General features: G+C 34.3%; 1 protein-coding gene across 2 annotated transcripts; it reads right to left on the minus strand.

Moving 5' to 3' along the window:
* Positions 1 to 352: 352 nt before the first annotated feature.
* Gp150 (leucine-rich repeat domain-containing glycoprotein 150) lies at positions 353 to 26,951 on the minus strand. 2 transcript variants are annotated; one of them, XM_078197155.1, is made up of 9 exons: positions 26,802 to 26,951; positions 8,669 to 9,018; positions 7,647 to 7,921; positions 6,042 to 6,625; positions 5,122 to 5,461; positions 3,894 to 4,259; positions 3,213 to 3,386; positions 2,497 to 2,707; positions 353 to 1,821 (listed from the first exon to the last, which is right to left on the minus strand). In XM_078197155.1, exons 2-9 carry the CDS (start codon positions 9,008 to 9,010, stop codon positions 1,414 to 1,416), a joined length of 2,700 nt encoding a protein of 899 aa, XP_078053281.1. In that variant the 5' UTR covers positions 9,011 to 9,018; positions 26,802 to 26,951; the 3' UTR covers positions 353 to 1,413. The 2 variants fall into 2 exon arrangements, with proteins under 2 accessions (XP_078053281.1, XP_078053280.1); XM_078197154.1 differs by lacking the exon at positions 26,802 to 26,951 and adding an exon at positions 20,001 to 20,020.

Genomic DNA, 26,951 nt, shown 5'->3' on the forward strand with positions numbered 1-26,951 from the left:
TTCACAGAAATAAAGTTCTGTTGTTTGAGTTGTAGATTATGTTTTTCTAATAACATATTGCGTAAATGTATAATTAACGTATACATACATAAGTTATTTATCTATATTTCTATAATATTTATCTCTAATATCTATGTATAATATCTATAATATCTGCAATACCTATAATATCTATAATATCTATAATATCTGTAATACCTATAATATAGATAAATACAATTTACGTATTTATAAGTGTATAAAGTGCATAAGATATGCAAGCTAATTACGACTTGGGAAAAACGATTCCGTTTCAAAAACAACAGAAGGCGGATATTTTGTAATCAACCGGTAAGACAATCGCTGAACCATATATAGTAATGAAAACTTTATTAAAACGTTATACATTATTTACAGCATGTAGTACAATACATAGTACACAAAAATGTACTACTTATACTAGGCCACGTTAGTTGTCTTAGTATTATATGTGGTATTTAATCGTAAATACTTATGTGTTCATGACTTGAACGAGACGTTGTGGTCACTGCAATTGAAAGTCGCTAGCCTTAAGTATTATGTTTGATATATAATATATTACTACGACCGATCGTTTCCATTGAACCTTGCTCACGTTCCCGCTCGTTTCCTATTTCTTCGAAATGCTAATTAACCTAGCGCCCAAAGCTGCATTCCCGCAATGATTAATAGTAAACGTAGTAGATGTGTAATTATGCGTTACTATTAAATATACAATTATAATTAAATTAATCTGACTCAATTCCGGTCTTCCCATTAAAAATCGACGATTCCGATATTGACACGAAATACTGATTCCTCGTGCTAAATCAAATTTCATGTAAAATTTCTTGATTCGCCTATTAAAACCCTGGAGGTACACTAACTTGATCAAGCCTTACATTGTCGGTTCGCTAACCGTCGCGTTGCCCACGTGTAAGTAAACGCATTTAGAAACCATTTGTTTTCCTCTACGAGCATCGGTGTGATGGTAGCAAATGTCTTTCAATTTTTCATTTCTTTAAATAAAAAAACCGCATTGGTCGAAAAGTCAAGAAGCTTCCTAAAATGAAATGAAGTCGTATAACATCTTCGTGCATTGCATGTGCATCAAGATCGCGTCGCTCAAAAGTTTGGAGTCGTTGCTTTCCCCCGAACGAACACACCATTCCTAAAATCTTATACTAAAATGGATAACAAAATTCAAATGCGAATCTATAAGTACTTCCAACGCCAGTTGATGATCGGCGCAACCAAGTAATCTGCAATCCCAAACGTTTGAACAGCAATGTACTCAGCCAATCAGGATTTGTACGAAGCATACTTCGTTCATCGACAATTCGAACTATTAGCGTTATAAATCAATTCGAACCGCGTCGACAGACCGGTAACTATTGTATGCAGTCGTATCGCTAATTAAACGCTCTCGGGCACGATCTTGTCGTAGTGAAACGTGCTGCTGGAATAAAAGCTGCCGCGTTTCGGCATATGCGGCGTGGCGATTTCCTCTTGAAGAGGCTTGTAGACCAGTCCGCAGTTCTTGTTGTCGATCAACCCCGTGCGCAGCATCATCGGTGGTCTGATCACGGGACCTCCACCGCGTCGTTTCGGCGCGTAGAAAACAACGTGTATCGCGATGGAGACGAACATCACCGTCATGATTACGAGCGTCACCACGGGCCAAACGGCACTGGTGTACCACGGATGGTGCTCCGAACTACCTTCCGATACAAAGTCTTCGTATTCCTGATCCTGAGTGGTCCATGCCTTCTCCACCTCCTCGTCGGATCGCATATCTCGATCGTCCAACAGTTTGAGCAGCTCCTGATGTGAAAACAACGGTTTTAGACGTACGTAAACATTTAATAATTTTATCGAGACCTTAAGCATTCTTTGTTTTTTCTTCCCTTTTTTTTTTAAATGAAATAGGTAGGTTGCTTTAATTGCTTGTTATATAAACTCTCATTATCTTGCTACAAAAGTGGCGAAAACAATGTCAGGCAGATTTAATTCAATTAAATATACTACGTATCAACGTTTTAAATTATTTTAAGAATGGAGCCTGAAATTAAATTTAGTATTCTTTCAGTATAATTTTTTTCAATGTCATAGAGTTTTGCTACTTTACATTACAAAATGGTGTATGAATGCAATTAAAATGATTTAATTATGTCTTAAGTATATGGAGCAAGTGATTGAACTACGTTCTAAATATCGACCGCAAAGCACTTTTGCAATTTTTGGGAACAAAATAGAACCCCTTTTTCGAAGAAGTGTTATAAGAATGTACTTAGACTTTTATTATTTTCATGACAAAGCAGAAAAATTCATCCAAGTCTTTTTAATATGATGTTTTAGTTTGTGAATGTTAGCTAAGATTTCAGCTCTTAAATTATATAATTTTTAACATAAACAATCGAAAATATTATAAATGGATATTATGAAACTACAGTCCGTAATAATAAATATGCTTTTCTTTGAATTTATGTGACGACTCACCTCATCGTGTTGCTTGCGCAAAATAGAGTCAGAATCTTTCGAGCTGTCAAGTTCGTCGAGCATATTTTTCACTTTGCTCTTAAGATGTGGGATGTCTCTACTTGGTGGTCCATCGTTCACACCATCACAGACTATACTTGCCAGATCAGTCCAGCGACTGATGCCTTCGTTATCTTGATTATTATCCTCGTTAACGTAATCGTTGAGGTATCTGTGAAACATTTAATCGAATCCTCTGATTATTCATAGGAACTTCTACGTTGAACTTTATTAGTTAATAATAATTGAATTGTGGATCCCATTCATTTATAACATATAAATATATTAAATTTTTATCCTTATTTTGAACAATTATAAAACTATAAAAATTCTGATTCAATAGAACACTGTGCCGATTCCATTTTCTATAAATCAACATGTACATTAATTTATCTTTGATAACGATTGTAAAATTGATGCTTGTTTAGATGCAATTACCATTCACAATGTAACTATCTCGAACAGTTCAATTGGTTCCTCAAATATTAAATAAACATAAATGCAGATTCATTCATGTTCTTCAATTCTATCACATAAATTCTTTTAGCAGAAAAAGATTATTTCTTATTTAATAATATTCTAATTTAATTATTTAAAAGTGAGTCACTATATTGCGACGCGAAGTGGAATTTTCCACTCAATTCAATACACGCATACTTATTTTCAAAGTTGTATACCTGAAAGGTTCCATCGTCGAGATTCCGCGGTCCGTGAGCCATTGGATAGCCTCGGTAAACTCGCTATCGCAATCCAGTGGATTATGCGCTAAATTTATGCCAACAATTTTCGGTGTTGCATTCAATTCCTCTACTGTGATTCGTCGCAGGAGATTCTCGCGGACTGACAAGGATCTGAAAGTGAAAACGAACGTGAACGTACAACAAGTTAATTGAACACATTAGTTGAAACAAGTTAAACAACAGCAAGTTATTCGTATATTACGTATATCGCGTATCACATAAAAATTTATAAGCATTCTTGCTTTAAATTTAATTATCATCAACTTAATTATATTAATTGACGACTACACATAAATACAACAGAACACGATTTCTGAACATTCAAAACGTTTACTTCGCTATTAACTCGTAACTATACACTAATGGAAAAAATTCTGTAAAAAAAACGTAGAGAGTGACTACTACTAGGCTATGGATTAAAATTGTGAGGATTCAATAATTTGAATTTGAAGAATTTAATAAATAATATTACACTATTCTCAACTTATTCCAATGATTGAAACAAGCAATTTATTTTTACTTAATTTCGTTTTTTCATTTATTTTTATTTCACTTCTTGTTTCAAGCGTTGGAAGGTTTTTATCTCGTACAAAGAACCACAAGTAACTTATTACTTACCTCAAGCTTTCCAGTGGAACTCTAGCCTCGCTCCAAACTCTCTCCAAGGCACACCTGCTCGCATCAAGCTGGGAAAGGTTGGGAGTCGCCAAGAATGGCGTCACTTGCAACTTCTCCAAGGGATTGCCGGCGAGATTGATCTTCACAAGGCCGCTGGCACCGTTGAACATGTTGTTCTGCAGCGTGCTGATTATGTTGTCCGAAATATCGAGATTTGTCAAAGAGACGAGATTGCGCAGAAGTCCATCCGGCAGAGTCGTTAGACGGTTCTTGGACAGGTTCAGTCGTTGCAGTACTGGCATATTTCTGAACGTTTCTTCGTGGATTGTGTACAAGCCACAGTTTGAGCATTCGAAACGGTAGATACTGCAAACAGAGTAATGGTGTTTTTTTTACAAAGATATTTAACGTTGACTAGAACCATGGGCATTACATCTGTCAGGAAGTTAATTGAAGCTAGAAGAATATCATTGAAACGACTGATTGGTACGTCGATGAGTCAATATCATTACTTTATAATTAAGGGGTGACATCGTGATAACACGATTCTACTATTGTTTTTTCCACAGCTAGCATACCTGCGGACAACATATGGAAACCCGGGAATATGATTTGAAAATAAATTAATTCGTATCTAGCGCTAGATCACTGAATTTGATCAACCTTTGTTATGGAGCTATGTTCGTAAAAATTCATTGACGTATTGCATCGGATCTAGTAGCGAAAGTTAAAAAATGATGGATCGTAAGATCTCTGTTGATTCAATTCAAAGGTTATATATTTGGTTTATTTGTTTTTACCACATGGAATATTGTACATTCCGATAGAATGATAGTAAATTGATTATGAGTGTTTAAAGAAAGAAGCATACGTGAAAAGAAAAATACTTGACAAATGTAGCAAAACTAAAAGTAAAAGAACAATTATGTGTTTTCTGAGATTTCAACACCATCGGTAGAATGCTTTGAGGACTTGCCACTACATCACTTTTGCTACCATGCTATTGGAATACATGCCCATTAATTCAGTATTTATAAAAACTATAAAAATCAAATGTAAAATATTTTCAAAAATGGTGAACATTGACGATTACGCTAAAATCGGCTTCATTTCTTTAAAATCTGCGATTCAAGGATTGTGAGCTCTCCCTTTAAATCGTTTGATGGCCACCATAGTGGTCACCATAGCCACCATAGATTCTTTAAGTCAAGCTGTTGCCAGCTTTTACCTGTAAGCGTCGTACTGGTTGCGGGTCTTGAAAACAGGCAAGACCTCCAAACCAGGATTGTCGTTTAGCAGAAGAACTTGCAAGTCCCTGTTTCCTGCCAGATGGCTCTCCTTCAAAGAAGTCAATTTATTGTTGCTGAGATCGAGATGGTAAAGCATTTTGACATCAGCGAAAACGGATGGATGAATCGACCTGATCTCGTTGCCGCGGAGCATCAGTTGCTCCAACCGTGGCATACCAGCCAGATTGCCTTTAGGTAGCATCCTGATTTTGTTGTTGGACGCATCCAGCGTTTGCAATACTTGCGCGTGGATCGTGGACAATGAAGTCAAGTTGTTACCTGCAGGTTAAAATGTCTGTCTTACAAATTTCAGAAAAATGAACTTATAACTATAGATGTAACAGATGAAATCGACAAAATCACGGAGCAGTAAATGTCCCTCGTATTTCTCCTTTCAGAAGACAGTATCTAGCAATAGAAACTACGCCTTTTTAAAATCTACTCCAAAAAGAAATCTGACACAATTTAACATTCTTCATCTCCCTAATACTTTGTCAGCGTATTTAACACTTGATCAATAGAATTCTCCGATAAACGGAGCCAAGCCACGCCGTCCGAGTGTTAATAAAGAAATCAAATATACGAATGATTCGAATTACTAAAAATCAACAGAAATATACTAATGTACTAAATGTAAACGTAATATAAGAGTGTACTTTAAAACACCCATCGCGATAACTAGGCAAACAAGATTCCAACAACGAGAAAAACATGTTTTTGTCCATCGATTTTACTCCTCTGCGAATTCCGTGAAGCAACCAACTGTTGATGTTCATAGTATCATTTATGATTTTTCTACTCAAAGGAAATCGTGATCGCAGAATTCAAATTCAGGATATTCGAAACAGCAGACCCTCACCGGCAACGTTGAATATCTCCACACGTTTGTCATACAGCAAATCGACAGGGATTTCGTTCAGCAGATTGTTCGAAAGGTCCAAATCGACGAGCGCTTTGGGCGGGTTGAAGACCGCGCTGTCGATCTCCTTGAGCTTATTGTTTCTCAGATTGATGTAGAGCAGATTAGGCATCTTCGCGAAGGCGTTCCGCTTCAGCTTCGACAGACCGTTATGGGAGAAATCGAATTCGGTGACGGATGGTGTATCGAACAGGCCGTGTTTCGGTAATTTCGGGTCCTGGGTGTGTTTCAACGGGTTTTGGGAGATCGACAGCAACGTGAGCTGCGTATTGTTCTGGAACAGATTCGGGGGAATCTCTTGCAGCCTGTTGTGGGTCAGATTGACAGCGAACAAGTACGTCACGCCGTCGAATGCGGTTGGATCTAACTCGAGGATCTGCGTGTGCATGATCTTGATCGATTCCAGCTGCTGAAGACCACGGGATCGCAGCACATGGGGTCCGAGCGAAATTGCTTCCGCGTGCTCGATGCGCAGGTGGGCGATACCTGTGCCGAACGTTTGGTCCTCCACGAATTTGTTGCATCTGCACGAAACGAGAACGTATATCAATCAAGATTGAAACTTTCGAGTCCTCGAATAGCGAGTAATCCGAGGATAAAATTTAAGGCTGAAGGATGTGGAAAGGAAACTGAAACAGACAGCAAAAATGGGGAAAGATGTTTAAATGGTGCGGAGTATTTGGAAAGGCACAAGGGAAGTCAGAAATAAGAGATGAAGAACAGTGCCAAAGAGTGGGCGATAAGATGCTAAACTAAAGATGAGTATAAATATAAGGGATGATAACAGAATAAAGGAGGATACAAATATAATAGGTAGATAGAATAAGAAAGTAAAGAAAAGTGCAAATGTAAAGAAGTATAACGGAGTAATGAAAGGTATAAATTTTAGAGGGATTAAAAGTGAAAAGTACAAATATAACAAAGACTAACAGAATAATAGGAAATACACATTAAAACTAAAGTAATAAAATAAAGGCAAGTACAAATACATACAAGGAAGAATACAAAAGTAAAGGAATGTACATATGTAAAGGAAGATAACAGAGTAATGAAGAGTTCAAATATATGGGAGAATATAAAAAGAAAAGAATTTTTAACAAATTATTCAAACGAATGATCTTTTCCTATTTTTATCTACTAGTTCTCTTGTATCCTATATCCCTAATAAATATTTTCCTAATTTACCATAATTAAGAGTTCTAACATGGACAATGGCCAACGGAAAAAATGTATATAACAACAACACAACTACCTACAATTTTATAAAATCTGCTAATTTGATTCAAATACAAATAAAAATACTATTATAATAAAAAATTAATCAACTCTTTAAATATTTGTACAAAAGAAACTCAGTCTTGGTCTTTATATTGTATAACTACTATAGTAGCCAATCTCATTGACAGCATAATTTGGTAACAATAATTTGTTACAGTGACAATGAAATAATTTGTAATTTGACGTAGCATCATCAGAATCACTGCTTGCAGTTATGGATTGATTCATTTTACAAGAATGATTTTCATAGCAACTATTTAAACATACGTTGCAGTGGTTGCAGCTGCGTATTCCCCAGCGCATTTGCAGTAGTCCGGACAACCTGTTAGCACTTGTTCGTCGTCCTCGAACTCGTCGTCGTCGTCGTCGTAGGCATCCTGGTTTTCGGTCTCTTCCTCTTCGGTTAAGTCATCATAGGTTCCATTCTCAGCGTCCAATAATTTTTTGATAGCGCTAGCATCCGTGGTACCGTTGCTTTTCGCAGCGGCTGGTTTGTACCTTTGGGCCTCGGCTCTGAATGCTTTCTCAACTTCTTCTTGAGTCTGTAATTATTACAACCATCGATTACAATAATGATTCAATTTTCAAACGAGTAGAACTTTGTCTAATTATATTTAATCATAACAAATGTCAGTGAACTTTCAACAAGAAAAAAGATCTCTCAGCGAATAATGCTAATCATTTATACATAAGAGATGAATCTGCAAACAGACAATTATTTATAAAACCGCAAGGATAGAAGATCTCTTTTTAAGTAGCAATAATGTGTTTCATATTTAAAATGATATCTGAATTTTCAAATCGTTTTCTAAATCTTCGTTACAGACCCAGATAAAAAAGTTAAGAAACGAAAATATTTTACCTTTCTCTTGTCATTCCAAATAATATCAAAATTAAAAAACGCATTTTGGTTATTGTCTAATATACTAGTCCTGTTATTATCTAAGAAAAAGCTCATTTACTGCAGTTTCAAAAAACTTGTTTTACCCATTGCAAATAACTCGCTTACTGATTTGTTTTCTAATTTAAATATAACAATTGAGTGTGCTCTAAAAATAACACATAGTGTTATAATAGTATAATATAGTGTAAAAATAAATCGTAGATATATTTATGGAGTATTGATAAAGCTCATTGTCATCAATTATACCTTCTTAAACAAAAGTTAAACTGAAGCAGCTTAATGTTGAATAATACAAGAAAAATGGAAGCTGGCTAACTGACGAAATGCTATACACAGGAAAGAAATGATTGCAAGTTTATTGAAACAGAATGACGGCGATCATCACCTTAAAATTCGAAACCTCTTCGTCCAAAGTTTGGATTTCTTGCATGAGCATGTCCTTTGGACTCAGGAATCTTTTCGGATCCCCGAGGAGCAAAGAATCCTCATCATCGATCGACATAGTTTCCTCTTCCTGTTTCGCGGGGGGCGTCCTCGTTTTGTTCCTCGTTAAGATATTTGGGTCCGTGGTAGAGACGGATTTCCCCAACGTCGCACTGGTTTTCTTCGCATCGTGCTGAGAGTCTGCTATGGACGACGCTTCGGTAGTACCTCGCAATGTGGGCGTAGTCGAAGCTTCGAGTCCGACAAAGAGAACGGTCAGCAGCACTGCTGCTAGGACCTTCATTTCGCCTTCTAAGGACAGACAAAGACGTTACGCATTAGTCTTGTCATCGACGAAACTTTTCATTCTTTATTTCCTCTTTTATCATCATTAAACTGTGGATTTATATACAAAATAAAACTCGTCTGCATTGATTGCAAAACGTAATGCATTTCTTCTCTCAACAATTTTAATAAATTGAGACTAACACGACACAGTACTCGGAAGTTAATCAAATGTCTCTATTTATAGAAAATGTTTCATCTATTTATTTTTGTTGTGAATGCATAAAATTCGTAGTTTAGTAATTACATTATGTTTAGAAAATATTAGCATGTCAAAGCTATCACCGATTATAATTACATATAACAATCATCTTGTAACTTTTATAATTAAAGCGAAAGACATATTGGATATTATAATATAATATAATATGACTGGATATAATACGGTATAATATCGATTTTAGATTGTATGTATTAACAGCAGAGAATGAGAAAGACAAAATAAAAGGAATTATAACAAAGCCGGCATTAACAATAACAATAGTTGAAAAAAAAACACATATTCGAAATTGAATATCCGATTTCTCTTTCGAAATCCAAAATGCGCGTGTTTCTCTGGGTAATTCTGTATTTTACTGTCAATTAATTGTATTCTATAATTAGTATCATTTACCTCATTTCGTGCTTTAATATTTCAAACGGCATAAGAGACCCGAATTGTTCGGAAAAAAGTATAGTGCGTTAATTAAAAATACGTTCTGTTTCAATTTCTTATCTTATAATACCGCAACGTAAATTACGTAAACTTTCTCTGCGAACCAGTCACGCTAGCTCCTAGATTCATCGTGCATGGTTTAGGCTCGAGTATATCCCGACCGGTTTTAGAAGCGGAAGTGCAGCATCTTTACAAGAAAGGGAAGCACCTTTAAGTAATCAAACCCGGTGAAGCCTTTATCTTCGCGATCTTTCTCATCGGATTCCTCAAATTTCGGAGCGCCGCTTCTTTGTTCTTAAACCTAAACCTCTGTACCTAATTTTGTCGTCCTCGAAAGATAGACCCTATTTTATTAGTAGCCTTCGCCCACCATAAATGCAGGTAAGGAAACCTAGTCGACGGAAAAACTCAGAAAATTACTTCAAGACCTTCGAGTTTTATTTTCTTAAGACGTCTCGTATTTCTTTGTTCTTAGTCTTGTGTATTATAGAATGTTAAAATATTATTATATTATAATTAATAATAATTATATTATAATAATTAATATAACAGTTATATTTAAATGATTTAAGATCAAATGTTTTATTTTAATCGATTTTAAGTACCTGTTTAGTTAATTTTATACAATAGATTCTCAGCTGTCGGCAAACATTTTGAGTTGTATGCTACGTAGTTTCGATTGAATTATTCTTTATTACCAAATACATTAACCAAATTTATGTATTTAATCTGTTATTCTATACCAGAGTTCAGATTTTACACTTTTTGTTTAGCAAAAGATAATCTGAAGCATGATTAATTATTATAAGTCGCTAATTATCATAAATTGTTAGCAATAAGTTACCTTTTTTGAAGGTATTAATGAATTACCTTTTATCCATCTCTGTTGTAAATTCTCAAAGCAAATAAAAACACGTAGCTAAGATTTTTGGTTTACGTAAGAATAATTACTAAGTTGATTGCAAGAAACGTAAGGCAGATGAAAATATCTTTCCTCTTTAGATAATTCTAATAAAATCTACTATAAAAATATATATAATGTAATGTAAAATGAAAAAATGTTTCCCAATTTCACTTTTGGGCTAGTCGTTTTCGTCAAATGCGACGCATCTGTCTAAATATATAACTGATATTATTAACTAAATCTTCGCTAATGCATTCACCTTGAAAATACTTTAAAATATTTTTTAAAATATTTTTTAAAATATTTATATCTTTTTTGGAACGAATTTTAAGAATAGTTTTATGAATAAGAAATTGTAACTGATAGATAATGGCACGGTCACTTAATAGAATCAATAGTATTGTGGCTATTACATAAAAATGTTACAAGATATCACTGCTTTTGTGACGCTGATATATCAAAGAGCACTTATGATTGAAAGAAAAGAAATACAATTCGTTCTTTATATTGCTGATTGTTGTTCTGTGCTAGTTCGATTACAGATAGCAGAGAAAAAACTGCAGAATGAATGTCTTTTGATTGGCGCTAAGTATGTTCAGATAGTATGTAACAATAGATATCTGAGAAAATTTGCAATGAAAGAAAATAATCATTTTCTCTGTAAAACAGAGAATTTCCTTTAAATGGAAGAAAATTTGTTAGATCGTGACGTATATGGCTCCAGTAACGTATACAATCTCACGTGTTCAATCTGAAGTCAAAAGATTTCAACAGCGGAACCAAAAATATACCGACTCGCAATCGAAGTATTACGGCATACACAATATTATGGCGTCCACAATTTTGCAAAATACAACTGGTCGTGTATATGAATTATTTTACTTTAACAAATCATGTTGACCTCAGGCTTACATCAGATGCCCGATAATATATAATATTAGGCTCATTACGAGAAGTCTTTGAGTCAATAAATTTAGTCAATTTTAATTAATAAATTTGCCTACAAATCAAAAGACAAATCAAGAGATGCTTACTTTACAATTAGTGACTGTATAACTTGAGAATAATTTCTATTGTATACGTAAATTATTAGCATCTAGATGCGTAATTTCTCATAGCTTTTAGTGACCATATACATATATTGATTAATATGATTAAGATCACTTTGTTTGACCTATGTGCCAATTCATGATCTAAAAACGCAAAGAGAACATTTCAAATTAAACTTTTTCATAAAAATCGTTATCAGTCACGCTTCATATTATCTTGTTAAATGGCGGTGGCTTAAGTACTTCAATGATTGTGTTAACTCTGACGGAACGGAATCCAGAAAGCCGAAATTATAGCTGTTACATGAAGCATGATAGATGAATCAGCAACCCGTAATTTTTATATCGTTGTTCTTTTAATACGTTAAGCGCTATGTCAATAGTCGGTGACTGACACCATACTATCCCGGTAATATGTATTAGGCTAAAAACAATGGACCTCAAATGCTACAACATAAATATATAAGTATTGTCGATTTTAAATTGGACATATAATGAATAAACGCGCGATACATAATTAATATTTTAGCTTATTTACTTGAAAAATACAGTGAACGTAAAAAATAATGCTTTGAAAAGTATTTGATCCAACGAGTTTCTGAAAAGCTGTATTTGGCCAATCCAGTTTGCACAGAGACGAATAATAATTTGCTTAATATCAGAAGTATCCAATATTGTAGATTGTTATAAATAAATATCTTAAATGTACATACAATATAATTGTAACGATAAAATTTTTAAACGTGGTAATTTATTGTTTATAAAATAAAAATATTTAACGGAATTTTACCTATACCATAATACGCAATGCTACAATTTAAGTACAGTTAAATGCTGACATAAATTCAATTCAATTATAGCGTACATTTAAAGATAACAATGATATTATATTATCGCGTAAAACAAATGAAATAAAATGATCACGTAAATTTGATAAATTTATTTATCACGCCAACCAAGCAGCCACAGATCATATCTACGGAGCTAGCCGACCTAACCCTGAAACCACGAACCAGCCGTACAATGTGCTAACGATGCAGCTGTCATTATCACGATACACGTTGAAGTGCCAGACTGCTGCATTTTATTCGCTATGATAATATATCGATGAGTCCAGTGCTTTGTTAGAGCGTAACAGAATACAAGAAGACTCTTTCCGAGCGGCAACACCAACCGGGCAAAATTCAATGTCCACTTTAATCACGTGATGGCAATAGCGAATACCATTATCAATAAAAAGAATGATTTATATGTAACAGATGTAAAATATCTAATATTCTCAGTTCCTTAAAGCAATATGTATAAATTTTTAAAAATATGCTAAACAATTATTATGTTTTATATCTTTTTAAAATTTACCTTTTTCAAATGTATCTTGAATTTTGGAACTAGTTTAGCAAGTTGTTCTATTTAATTACAAAAATTATGCAACGCGGAATTGAAAACAAAGGACAAATATTTCCGACAGGTTCCTTTGTTTTGATAGAAACCTGTAGTAAACGTGTTTCCAGCATCCTATAATGCTTTATAATTCAAGAAGAATATCTTGTTGCAAGTATTCATTAGCAGCAGTGTACTTTCATCATAAAAGTGTAATTTTAAAAGAACATTATTCTTGACACGAAGCAAATAGGGTCCAAAAATAGTTGCACAAAAGATTCTCGCTTTGACTCATTTTTTTTTTAATTTTCCAGTTTAATCCGTCTATGTTTTGTTTTTTACATATACGAAATATATGCTCCCAACTATGGTACAACCATAAAAGAACAAATGATTGTTCAGCAATTAGAACAAAAAATTAGTGAACTTTGTTTCAATTTGCGTTAACGAGATAATGATAATACTTTTAAACAATTGCAATCAAATTAATTTCATTAACACCATATATCGATGTAAAAAATTTTCTTTACAAATTATAAAAGCTCTTTCATAGGAAATGATTCAATAAACTTCATAGTTCAAAGCCGCATTGCCATCAGAATGCCATTAATACGATTAAATGAATTCAGTCTCATCATTTTTATAAACCGCTACGCTTTTTTTCCATTCTATATATGCAACACAGAAAAACCACATAAGTAACATTATTTTTAGATTTCCATTCTAGCGGAACGAACACTCTATAAATAATCTCACAGTGAACTGTGTTAATCTGTGTGGCTTTTTAAAAATCTGTAATATTTTCTAGGAACGAATGCATCAGGCGGTACTTCCGACAGTGCCAAGGAACCATCGTAAACCGAGGGAAATCCATTTTTCTTTGATCGCGCAGCGCCAGGAATGCCCCGCACAAATAGAAAACAGCGGCAGCCCAAATGGAATGCGGTTTAAAGGAGCCAACTCCCGAAGTCGTCAGGTACGCATGTGAATGCCGCTTTAGAAGATGAAAGGTGGCGGGCTTAGGTCGGGGAAGGCACGACTACCAGCTGGGCTCTTTGTTCAATCCTCGAAAAATCTCAGCGGTTCAGGGGCCAGGTAGAGTTACCTGTCTCCAACGCATAGCGCAGGTGGTCCCTTCCTTCTTCAGTTCCATTCCGACTCGGTTAGCACGGGACAGACCAGTAAGAAAGAGGACTACTCTGGCCCAAAAGGGAATCTCTAGTAAATCTCGGGAACAGCGTCCGCCGGCCACCTAGGCGATCGGCAAGGAATTCAAGGGGACTCGTTTGTCAAAATAGATAAATTGTTTTAGAAACGTTGCTCGACGACGGGACGCTCCGACTGTTACGGGATATTAAGCTTGTCTAGAACCCCTAATAGAAAATACTCGAAAGTAACAATGATTTTATGGTTGCAATCAGTCACAGTAGGGTGCGTGCCAAATGAAGGATATTTTAGACAATGGTGGACACGTTTAAACACTTAAAGCACTACGATTTATTTCATAGCTACGTCAATCAACAGACCTTCGTTCTTAATCGTTTCTCTGTTAGAATCAACCAGTCTTTGTCTCGCGGATGTTTCAATTTAATTTTGTTCCCCGATTTTCATAACAGAATATTTCGTAAATTTATATTTAATAGATTACGTATGAAATCGCCATGAGTCTGATTCGTTAGCAGGAGTAATGAAAATTGTCCGTATTCGGTGCAAGAAAAATCCGGAGTCCAGATGTATATGTATAGTACAAGGTTTCTGAATTTTGCTTTTATCGTAAACTATTTATTCATTTATAGTGGATACAAATTTACCGAAATAAATTGCATTATTTTCCTACATTCGCCACAGAGGATTTTCTAGTCGGCAAAAGAAATTTTCCTTTCTTCAGATTTTCATAAAAGAATCCATGAAAATTGTTGTTATAGAATGATGTCATATAGTCAAATGAATCCGAAAAATCTTGCGCATTTTATGCATTTCTGTTACAAATGTATTTAATTAATTTATTGAAACACTTATAAGAATGAAGACAGTTTTCTGTAACTTCTCGTTTTATACCACTGAAGCATAAAACATCGCACGAAAGGTGGCGACAGCTTTTCTTTGTTTCAATGACTCATGAAGGCGGTACGCAGCATTTAATAATACATTCCGCAACAAAGATAAACAGCGAAACTGGTAGCGAATGCGTTCATTTCAATAGCACGCTACTTCAAAAGTGTCTGAATTCCTTAATCTCAAATAAAGGATTTCTTGATCTATTTATTTACTATGGAGTTAATTATCAACATTGTTATCAATGTTATTGTATTAACATAATAATGATATAATTTTTACAATATGGGGGATTATTAATTCATATAATATTTCTTTGGAATGCGTGTATGAGAAATAATCAGTTCAATGTATTTTTAAACACGATTATCATTGTCAAAAATATTTATTTGAAAATTGCTGCTTAAAATTCATGTTGAAAATTGCTGAATTTATATGTATACGTATTACAGATGCGTAATTTTAAAATCAAGTAGCATTTTCATGGATACGAAAATAAACGATTATCTTACATATATTGCACAGCTCAGGAAATAATACCTAAAAATATTTTTTCTTTTTATTTAAAGGTATAACGTAACCTTTGGACATTTTGTAGGCACTACATACTTCCTTTACGAGAAAGATGCCTGAATCCTAGTCGATTGTACGATAAAGAAACACGAATTCGGTGAAAATGTCTGCCCCGTTCTCTTCAGAGATCTTTATGGACCATAAAAGGATAAAGGCGTCTAACGATCCCGTTCGACTGTTCGATGTGAACACGCGAGTTTCGTACGGTCTATATTTAATCTGCTAATTATTGGTTGCCTTCTCTGCCAGGATTTACGTAATGCCGACGGTAAAATGGATCATCTGCATTGGTAAAATATGTCGTCATAATATCTACGTATACGTGTTTGGATAGCATTTATGGACATTTACGTTACAATTAGTTCTTCTATTCTTAACTTTGTCGATTCTTCGAAACGAATGAATATTATTAAAGTAACGAAAAGTTGAACGAGATGTTTCAACAATGTAAAGTGCGCGAAGAGAAACAGCTGATTCGCGTACAGGATGCATATTTAATTTCATCTTCCAATTTTACATTCGCTTGTTGTTTTGAAATTTTTTCATTCCTCGATAGCAACCCCACGCAAACGAAACAATAATAAATGAAAAATTCGTTCGCACTTATTTCACAGTTTGAAAACAGAAATTTACGATTCGTGAATAACTTCTATCGATCGCGAAGATCCCAAATATGATCACGAGCTAGAAAAATACAATTTTCCGCTCAGTGTATAAAAAGCGGATTACAATTATATAACGCAACCACTGAAGTCAGCTATTCAATACCGAAACGTTAAGAAATCCAATACCTCATCGATAAATAGTTATATTTCTTTCTACTCGGTTTCTTGCGCGATGTTTATTACTGTACATATAATATTACTATAGGCGATCATTAATACAATAAAAAGTGATAATATCAAATATTCCTAAAAGTCGTTTACTATAATGTTATCAAATTCATTATTATTATTATTATTATAAATTGTTACAAATTCATCGTTCTTATTTCAAGCAACAAAGTAAACTGTGCGAAAAATTCTATTAATGTGTTTTACTCACAATTTGTATAAAAACAAATTCAGCAGTATATAAAATTGAAAATTGAATCTTCTACCAGCGAGTTTATAAGGATCAAGGAACTCTAATCATTATAGAGATACCAATGTTTCTTATTCCATACACAGTTGAATATTTAATCAACCAGCTTTCAATTTTTACAGAAATGTGGAGGCAACTTCTTGCAGGAGCATCTTTGCGGTCCCGGTAATTGCAAAACAACGAATCAAAGAAGAACCAGTTCTCATTCGAATCGTGCGGTGCTACTGTTAATTGTAGAAGGAAATCAAATCGTTAAACCGATAACAAGAATTTCTATGAATTCTACTTCTCATTAAAACGATATCTACCGACCGTTTCATGGAGAAGATTCCGTTAGCGTGCGTCGGCTATCTATTATAAAGCGATGTCCTTCGAAAAATCGTATCGGTGCGTTCTCTAAGTCGGAATTACACATCGATCCGATCGATTCCCTGTTCGACCTGCACGACCGATTCGTCGTGCGATGGTTAGCTGATTTCTTGTGAAATCAACCGGCTCGTATGTCAATCTACACAGGAAAGCATTATTGGTCACCGTCAACATAACGCTGGCACAACATAATCGGCCGCAGTCTAGTGTCAATAACAGTAAAAGTAAGGATTTCGCAAATCGGTGTTCGTTGCTGTGAAAAAAAAAGGTGCGCAAGGTGACCCTTCGCTGATAAAACCGAAAAGAAGATGATACACGAAAGTAAACGGGAAGAAAAAGTCAGAAACAGTCACGTTGAACTTTATGGTATTCATTGTCTCTTTGACAGAAAATGTTCTGACGAGCGTAATCGTTCGAGGAATGATCTCGGCGTTTTGACAGAAAGATTAATGATTAAACTGTGGATTTTTAGGCATTTATGACAAAAGTGAGTTGTTGCAATTGGAAACAGTGAAATAGTTATTATATTATTATTCCAATAATTAAACAATGTCAATATGCTATCTGTTGCATTTGATGCAGAAAGCTTTCAGTTTGTATGAAAATTCTGAGTCTATTAGTGGCATTTCAGAAAAATATTAATAAAATCATGAACGCTCTTGCTCTATTGCCAAATTTAAAATAATACATAATGTCGTCTATCGTTGCTCGAGGATCATGAAAATAATTAAACGGTGCGCAATATGCAAATTATTAACACAAAGCTGTCTTTAACGCTTAAAACCCTTAAATTCCATTTAAAAATTCTTTTATCGTCTATAGTCTTTTGTGTCCATACGTTCTTGTTATTGCTGCATAAAAAATGCAATTTAATTATAACAGTAGATGTTTTACTTATTTAAGCACACCTCTTTGCAAAGGATGTGTTGGAAAATAAATCTTTAACCCTCGGCTCATTCATCTGCTATACCGCAGATGCAAAATAACAATTCTTTAATTCGATTACAACAAATAGAAGAGAAATAAACATCTATTTTCAATATCATTTTTAATAAATTAAGATTGATACAACAGTACCGTTAAAATTTCCTGCATTTATTGTTTCGAATTACACCTATTAACTTCTATCATAAATGCATGAAACCCGCAATCGAATAATAACAGTTTTAAAATCTTCCTATCATACGAGAATAAAAAATAGTAACAAGACAGCAATGGAACAAAATTAATAATGAACATTAATGTATTCTTTCAATTGACGTTGGTCGTGCGATAAATCTTGATTTTGTTTAACGTTCAACGACTGAGTGGATGAATAACGTTGTTGAATCATTAACACACTCTTTATCCATCACTGAAAATACAAAGTTCTAAATGATTTTTGCAACACTAATCTATCTTCGTTCCTGGCGATAGTTAAACGAAACGTTCCCGTTCCGTCACATAAATGTTTTTGTATCGTAATTGTCGCTTACGCAATACGACACTGTGTCGATAGAATTAATTGCGTCACATGCAACAAGTTTTCTGCTCTGGAGCCTTTCCAACCCGTCCTCCCGGTGTTACTCCGATTGTTTTATCGAGATCGCGATAATTAAAAAGCGTTCGTTGCGCGCTGAAAAGTGTGATTGCACGGCGCCCATTAACATATCGCAATAAAATTTGCGGGATAATTAGGCGCACCGATTTCTTTGTCCTAATTGCGCCGCGGCGGAAATTAAGACCGCACGTTTAACCGCTCGTACAACAATAAAAGAGTGCAGCTTTTGTAATTTCGTTCTGTCAGTTTTTTTATTTATTAAAGTATCATGCAATCGAACGATAATGTAGATTTCTTTCGAAACGAAAATTCTATCAAACTGAAACTTCTTTAATGAAATCTTAACTGAAAAGTCCGAATAATTACAATGTTACTATTAAAATTGTATGAATCTTAAATTTTTATTTAATGGATTACCATGCAAATTTATTTTTTAGTCTGGACAGTCTCGAATATATTGAGATGAATATATTAATGTAGATTATACCGGTATTGACAAGACAGATACAGATTAGAACGATAAAATGATAGCAATATAAATGTGGAATTAATGAAATGTACAATAAGTAGAATATAGCTTGTCGTAAATAATATGCATTTGCGTCTCAACTATTCCGACTTGTAACTGCAAGGTTGACACGGAGCATAAATTAAGCAAAACTGGAGGAGCATTTTTTTATCGTTAACTTTGAATATTTCAGGTTATCAAGCTCTTCTCCAATTTGTTCCACGTGAATGATGTGTTTTAGACTTCGAGTAACCCTTTCGCCAGCACACCATTACTTCTATTTTATCAGAGAACATACATAGGTTCCGTTATCGTCACTCCTTATCGACCTGTTTATCTTGTATGTACTGATAACATATTTACTTTGTCTGAGACTACGCCGTTGCTCTTTTCGCCTTTGTATCTCGTGTTTGGAGCTCTAACACGCGCGCATAAACATGCATTCTACCTTTTCGCATAGTTATCAGGATTTTGAAAGAACTGCGGTCGCGGTATTAGAACGCTTCTTCTTGCGGAAACTCGGATTTTTAGCAACACGATACATTTAGTATAGCGCGACACCATCTACCGAAAAGTCCGCGATTATTTCGTCTATGTGTGTGCCCGTGCAAAGACGTTGAATTCATATGAATTTCAATCGGAGTTTCCTTATTGCTCGAAAATGCGTAATCAATTTAGAGGAACTCGTCACGATCGCAAACAAGGACGAAATATTTTCAAGTATTTCAGAATAACGAGATAAGCAATTTCACATCTCCATTTTCCGTTTTGGAAAAATTTCTTCCGCAAATATGCACGTGGATAACGCTGTATGCATTGGTGATGAAACGTACAAAGAATTTTTAACACCGATTCGACGGTTCACCGCACGAGACTGCGTGCATCGAGAGCATCCGATCTGCGCAATTACTAAATTACGTTAACGAGTACTGTTCGTTACACTATGATCGTATCAGAAGAGTACGGTCGTTTTCATTTGGACTGCATTCAGATGTCAATTCGCTATGTAAACAATGAATCAAAAACTTTTTTCTATTAATTTCAAGTCCTTAAAGTTAACGATGCTCATAATTAGAAGAACGTCAAGAAATCAAATTAATACTAATTTGTAATATAATAAACTTTAGACAATATCCTTAATGTTTCTTGTTTGCGTATTTCTCTGATTACCAGATTATAGATCTTTACTATTAGAAGAGACAGAAAAAGAATAAGAATAAAGATTTCTCTTTAATACATTTAAAACGTTAAATATAGTGTAACAATATCTTTTAATTATTATAGTGTCTTCACAATTTTGAATTTTATCTATTCGTTTCTGTCATAAGTTACCTATAAAATCTCTACTCTTCGCGTACAATAGTCCAGGGCTTCAAAAATTTCGTTCGTCTTCGAAAAAAATTGCGTCAGATTGTTGACCTTTCAACAGTTTATAACAAGATCGAAAAGAACAAGATATGGCCAGATTACATGTAAAAGCAATATACGTGATATAAACGATCGATAGATCTCAATGACGAGCGGCTACGTGCTCGATTAAATCAAGGATATAAATTCAATCAATTAGTATTTTATTGCGATATATTCAGAAGTACCTATATCGCGTATTATATCCTAACAGATTTTATATGGGTGTCGAAAGAAATTTATAAAGAGTGATCCACGCAATTGTTTCAGATCGGAATATCAGCACAATTGCATCCATTCATGTGCGATTAACAATTGCATCAGTTCATGTGCAATTAACAATTGCATCAGTTCACGTGCAATTAATAATTCCATCAGTTGCAATTAGTTAATAATTGAAATTAACAAATTCCATCAGTTTTTAAATAGAAATGCATATTTTTATTGCAAAAATGGATTGCTCTATTCATGACAAAAAAATGATTAGTTCTCCAGATATTTTCAAAAAATATCTTCATTGAAAATATGCTCGAACGCTTCTCTATTCTATTGTCAATATTTCTAATAATGTCTCTTTCTAATCTCATAACTGTGTTTAAATTTTCTGTAATTATTGCTGGTCATTCTAGCATAATCCTTTCATTCAGATACTCTATAGAATTTACAAAATTTGAATGAATTTCGTAGTATATAATATTTATATTAAATAAATAAAATTTGTTAAACAGAGATTTAGTTACGAAATAAATTCGTTTCGTGAAATAGAAATTTAATTTTTAAATAAACGTATCTGAATACTAAAATAGATGTGATTAAGAGGAAATCAAATAAACAGTTCTTCCATTAAATTTACTCGATTCTTACAGTAATATGAATGTCTGTGCATTGTAAAAATATAATGATTTCTTTTATGTAACTGTTTATACTTAAAATTGAATTTTGACGTCAGCGCAGTTACTTCTGCAATCACGAATAGAAGACGATGACACAATGAAACAAAATTTAAACAATTTCATCTGGTTTTAACGAAAAAAATACCTCCTAACACGCTACGAATATTTTACATTCAAATGAGTCGTGTCTCAAAAGAATCTTTCATACTAATGAAAACGCAAAACCATTGCAGTAAATTATTTACAACCGGTAATGTCAAGGTTATGTCAAGTATGTTAACAGAGATTTGCACAACGTTTTTGCCACATAGATTGAATACTTTTTCAATCAAATCAATTTATTTTCTTTAGTGGTAAACAGGATGAAATTACGAGTGACACACACATGCTTGTTTCATGCACACATAAATGCTACCAGAAGGCTAATAATTTGCAGTGATTTCCAAGAAGATCTGCTTTTTACGCTTTCGAACGCTTTCAAAGTAGCGGGGCAAGAGTACTGCAAAAAACATCCGTCTCTTTAGACACAGATGGTATCATAAAATCGAGAGTTTCGTACAACAGTGTCAATTCTGCTGCATGCCTTTTCTTGCACATCTAATTTCTTATACTCTATATATTGTATTGCACGTCGCATTCACTAAAATGATTTTCCTCAACACTTTACCGACTAGTAGGCTATAAATCGGCTTTTTACTCCGACTGGTAGCCTGTGAATCGATTGTCATGGCAATCAATAATCTGCTATCTATTATTGAAGTATTGTTGCATAATTTGTTAAATATTAGGTACCTTTCGCGATGAATAAAATAAATAAAATAGATAACATAAAAGCTGTTTAATGTTAATTTTATGGCAATATAAAAATGTTTACAGCCGAATAACAGATTAGTAAATTGTCCCTATTAATAAGTATTAATATTTGCCCACATTCTAATTTAATAAAGTCGAAATACAACAGTACAAGATATAATTTAATAGAACAATTTGACTCTCGACAGAACATTTATCTGCTTTCTCTTCTTCCACTTTCTATAATTCTACAATTTTTTGTGCTGTTTTTACAAATATTCAACCTCTGTTACAATTCCTGTTCGCAAAGCTATATTTATATGCAACTGTACTTATATATGTTTATATAAAACATATAATATAATATACTATACATAGAATAACACGTATAGAATAACTCTGACCTACTCAAATCTTTAATCTTTTAATTCTTAATTATTATTTAACTATAATGTAGCTTATGGAGTGTAGAAAAACTAGTCGAGAAAGGATATTACGAAAAATATTGAACAAAATTGCTAAATAAAATTATAATCGATCCTGAGTTACATATTTGTCAAAATGTGCGAGTGTTAACACTAATTCGATTCCATAACAGTTTTTTTTAACTAACATTCCTATTTTATAAAAGAAATTTTTTATTTTACAAAATAGTAAGAAATTAATCCGTGACATTGATTTATTAACGTCTACATCTCCTTTTGTCAACTCATCAATGTTCACGTCAGGATTCCAATTACAATAAGTGTACCGCATTACTATTTCTCACTGAACACATTCTGTTGCAGTGTTTGATAAGCACGTTCCGACGCGTACTTCGAACCCCAATCAGATGATCAATTTTCAACGTTCATCGTACAGAAGTTTTAATGAAGACAGTAAAACAATGGAAATGAAATACCTGCGATTCATTCGTCACTTCTTTATCAATTGTTTCGCGAACATCGCTCGGAAATGTCCGAATTGCTCGGCTATCAAACGTCGCGCCGCTACTGATATTAATCATTTCGTGTCACTTGCACGAAATAGAAAACGAATTTAACCTCTTCACGCCCTTCGCTACATATGTGTACGTTTAGTACTCTTAAAATTACGATTATTCTAAGTGTAAGGAAAATAAGAATCAGTTGAAAAACTATTCGCTACAGAATCCCTCAGCAATACTAACAAAACCTCGTCGAATGAAATGAGATGGATGATAAATAAAAGGGAAACAATTAAATAGATTGTTCCCTACTATAAAAATTCATCCCCAAAGAGGTTAAATATCGAATATGTAGATAGAGTTAAGAACGACACTCGAACTCTATATCGTCCTTACATTACGACGAGTGACACCAGAACTATCGTTTTCGGATTAATTAGCTTTATATTTATCAAATAAAACGTACTGCATACTTTTATTGTGCTTGTATTGTGCTTATTCTTTTTAATAAAACATTCTTTCATTTTCTTTATCTTTAGATAAAAAAACTTACATTCTGTTTATCTTTTTACCTAAACCCAGCTTTCAATTTTTTTACCTAATCCGAACAGCCCCTTGGCTAAAACTATGTCTCAAACCCCAAACTCTGGCCTTATCAGAAAATCTCTTACAATTTCTAACCCGCCGCCACTCGAATATAGAACTTATAAACAAGGTGTCTCATTTGAAGTAACACACACACACACAGTTATCTTCTAGGTCGCATACTATAGTTCGTTTAAAAAAAATGTTAAAAATGAACCTTATCTAGAGAAAAAGAGAACGTTCTAGAATAGTCGATTTCAATGTGGCCTTGGATTATTTTTTAATGGAACTATATACTTACTTTTATGCAAGCAGATAATGTATTTCAAAGTAAATTCAATGACCCAAATATTTTGGTTTTTGAAGATCGCTCAAACGTCATTTCATACTGTCTTAAAGGTTACCTTTTTTTACTTCGCGTTACGATCTTCTAAAATTACAGTGTCTTAGGTCGATAGACCGACCTAGAAATATACAATTCGTTCATATAAAAGAATATGAAGATTCATTTTTAAAATACTACGGCCACCTTTACATCATGAAAACACGTCCAGCCAGTAAAAAATTGCGATCACTATACGATGTCCCCCCTCGAAACAGGGTAAGTTTTGTTCGACTGCCTCGGACTACTATTGTGTATTCCGCAAACATAAAGTACATTGTCAACGTGTTTTCGGTTATGTTCTGCTGTATCTTATGAATAATACACTTTATAAGGGAATACAAACTTCATATGACTCTTTAAAAAATCAGTAATTTCAATCATTTTTTACATTTTACTATATTCCCATAAGTACCCAAAAAATTCACATACGTTGATTAAATTCAATGTAGTTTGTCAACTCCAAACTAATAATAAATAAATGCCAAAGATCGGTTAAAAATTAGTGACATTCAACACGTTAAACGCTTCTCAAACTTCATGCGTAGTAAGTAACGTCTGCAAACAGTGGCCGAGGGAACAAGTAACCGAGTATGAAAATAATATGTTGTCAAGTTAATGATATATTCTGGCGAAATAACTATACTGCGATTGCCGTGCACATCCCTGTTTTCTCGTACTTGAAAGCACTTGGGAACTTTCTATCCGATACAAATCGATTTGTTGCGCACCGACTCCCCTAATTCTACGCAAGCCGCTGCCGCGTCGCACGAAAAGTTCTGCTTTCCACGATCGGCGTGTGTATCGTGTTCGTAGCTCGGAGAAAAAGTAGAGGGAAGGGAAAAAAGAAGATAATCGAAGCATCTGGCGAACCGGCTCTTCCACTCGGTATTTATTCATTCAGGGGCCGGGAGCGATCGTTTCTGATCTCGAGTAGGAATATCAGGACGAGAATGAAATTACGGTGTACCGAATAGGCCGATTTTGGCCGATCTCTCTCTCTCTCTCTCTCTCTCTCTCTCTCTCTCTCTCTCTCTCTCTCTCGGGATGAGCGTATCCGTCACGTTTGGATATCGTTTTGTAAACCTGCATAATGCATAGCTATCGAATCCCTTGCATCGCTCGCAAATTTATAAATAAAGCCATGCACATTCAAAGTTCGCAAACAGAAAATCCACGTAGATTGTACCTTCTCTCGTTGCAGTAAAATATAATTTGTTTATCCACAATTTCCGCGTGTGTCACGATTTTCCTTTTACGCCAACTGTGACGTCACCTTAACTTCTGATTAAAGCCTTTTGCTTAATAAATTAATTTACATGCCCTCCGTTTGCTGGTGTATTCCAAATGAATTGTGATAGAGCTGTTCTGTTCAATCTTGTTTATAACAAAGATGTAAACAAGTTATTTTAGCATTTTTCATTTTTAACTTCAGTTCACTAGTTTAACTAACAACTTTCGATTAGCGAATCAATAAAAACTTCGTTTCTGCCAATTAGTATGAGTATTTGTTAAACTACGGCATTGGATCGATTATGGGATCACGATTATTATCGATGCGGGTATCACAACAAGGTAGAACGTTACAGAACAACTAGAATGTTATTTACATGAGATCGCATACACGTAACTTTACCACCCTTGCAAACAACAGAAGCAATAAAAACGAAAGTAAAATAAAAATCTGAACGTGCCAAGCATAATGCCACGTCGAACCAACGATTCAACTGACGAAATCTTCGTGTCCAATGAAAATGATCAACTGGCGCCATTAATCTCGCTATACGTATTGATAAGTCATCGCGCGGTTACCGCCATTTTCATTTTTTTTTCTCCTTTAAGAATTTATACTCCATCATAACATTATTATCCATATAAAGTGACCCGCCGTTCGTCCTGTTAAAATAGTCGCTTTTTCATTGTTCGCTGAGATGTTTTATTTAATTTTGAGAGTCTTGTCTTTTAAATATAATTTTCTTCTATCGTGAAAATAATAGATATTTGATATTTTATGTAATTTTCAGAATCTCGCTTTTTAAATATAATTCTCATAAATCGTGAAAAACTTATCTCCGAAACACTGTAGTTACGATACCACATATATTTTTTTCCCCTCTAAATTCGAAAATACGTATCTACAGGTAAAACAATTCGCGTGAATACGTTTTACTCATACATTCGATAAAGCAACGACGGCGTCGCCAGTATTTTTACCGTCTGATCGACTGATTAAGAAGTGATCTACGACAGCAGATAATTGTATTTTTCTCGAGATAGCCAACAAAACAAGTTGCACAGGCACTGATACAAAACTTACACGGCTTCTTCTATAATCGAATGGTTGTTGATTAATTCTGCGACTCGCAAACTTCGTTGTTAGTGCTAATAAAACGTTTCTATAAACGAAATCAATAATCTCGTCAATTTTATAAATTCGAATATACCCTTCCACATTCTGTTTCTTGACGAAAACGTGACCCGGGAAAATATAAATAAAATCACCAACTTTATGAGAGTTTTAAACTTGGTTTTTTTTTTAACTATACAAGCTAGTACCTAATTTTGATGCGTACCGTTAAAATAAATTGCTCGCGTCTTTAGAAAGCGTTGATATCGCATGTGTGAGTAGGATGAATTTGAAAAGACTGACCAAAAACAAGTTGAAATGTCACTGTGTCACGTGCTACTAGTAGACGCAGTTCGGCAGTTCTCCGACACCAACTGTCATTCTGCGTAGTGCAGCCGCTTTCATAATAGTTCGCACCGATGTCGAAGCTTGTACTGGGTACCGGAGCTCCTC

The sequence above is a fragment of the Augochlora pura genome, chromosome 3 (assembly GCF_028453695.1).
Source record: "Augochlora pura isolate Apur16 chromosome 3, APUR_v2.2.1, whole genome shotgun sequence".
Taxonomy (NCBI): Eukaryota; Metazoa; Arthropoda; class Insecta; order Hymenoptera; family Halictidae; genus Augochlora; species Augochlora pura.

Excerpts from the sequence above, each read along its gene's own strand:
- Gp150 (XM_078197155.1), bottom strand. The coding sequence starts at position 9,010 with ATGAAGGTCCTAGCAGCAGTGCTGCTGACCGTTCTCTTTGTCGGACTC. Across the intron at positions 3,387-3,893 it reads GTTCCACTGGAAAGCTTGAG|ATCCTTGTCAGTCCGCGAGA; the intron begins GTAAGTAATAAG and ends TTTCACTTTCAG. Across the intron at positions 1,822-2,496 it reads TGCGCAAGCAACACGATGAG|GAGCTGCTCAAACTGTTGGA; the intron begins GTGAGTCGTCAC and ends TTTTCACATCAG.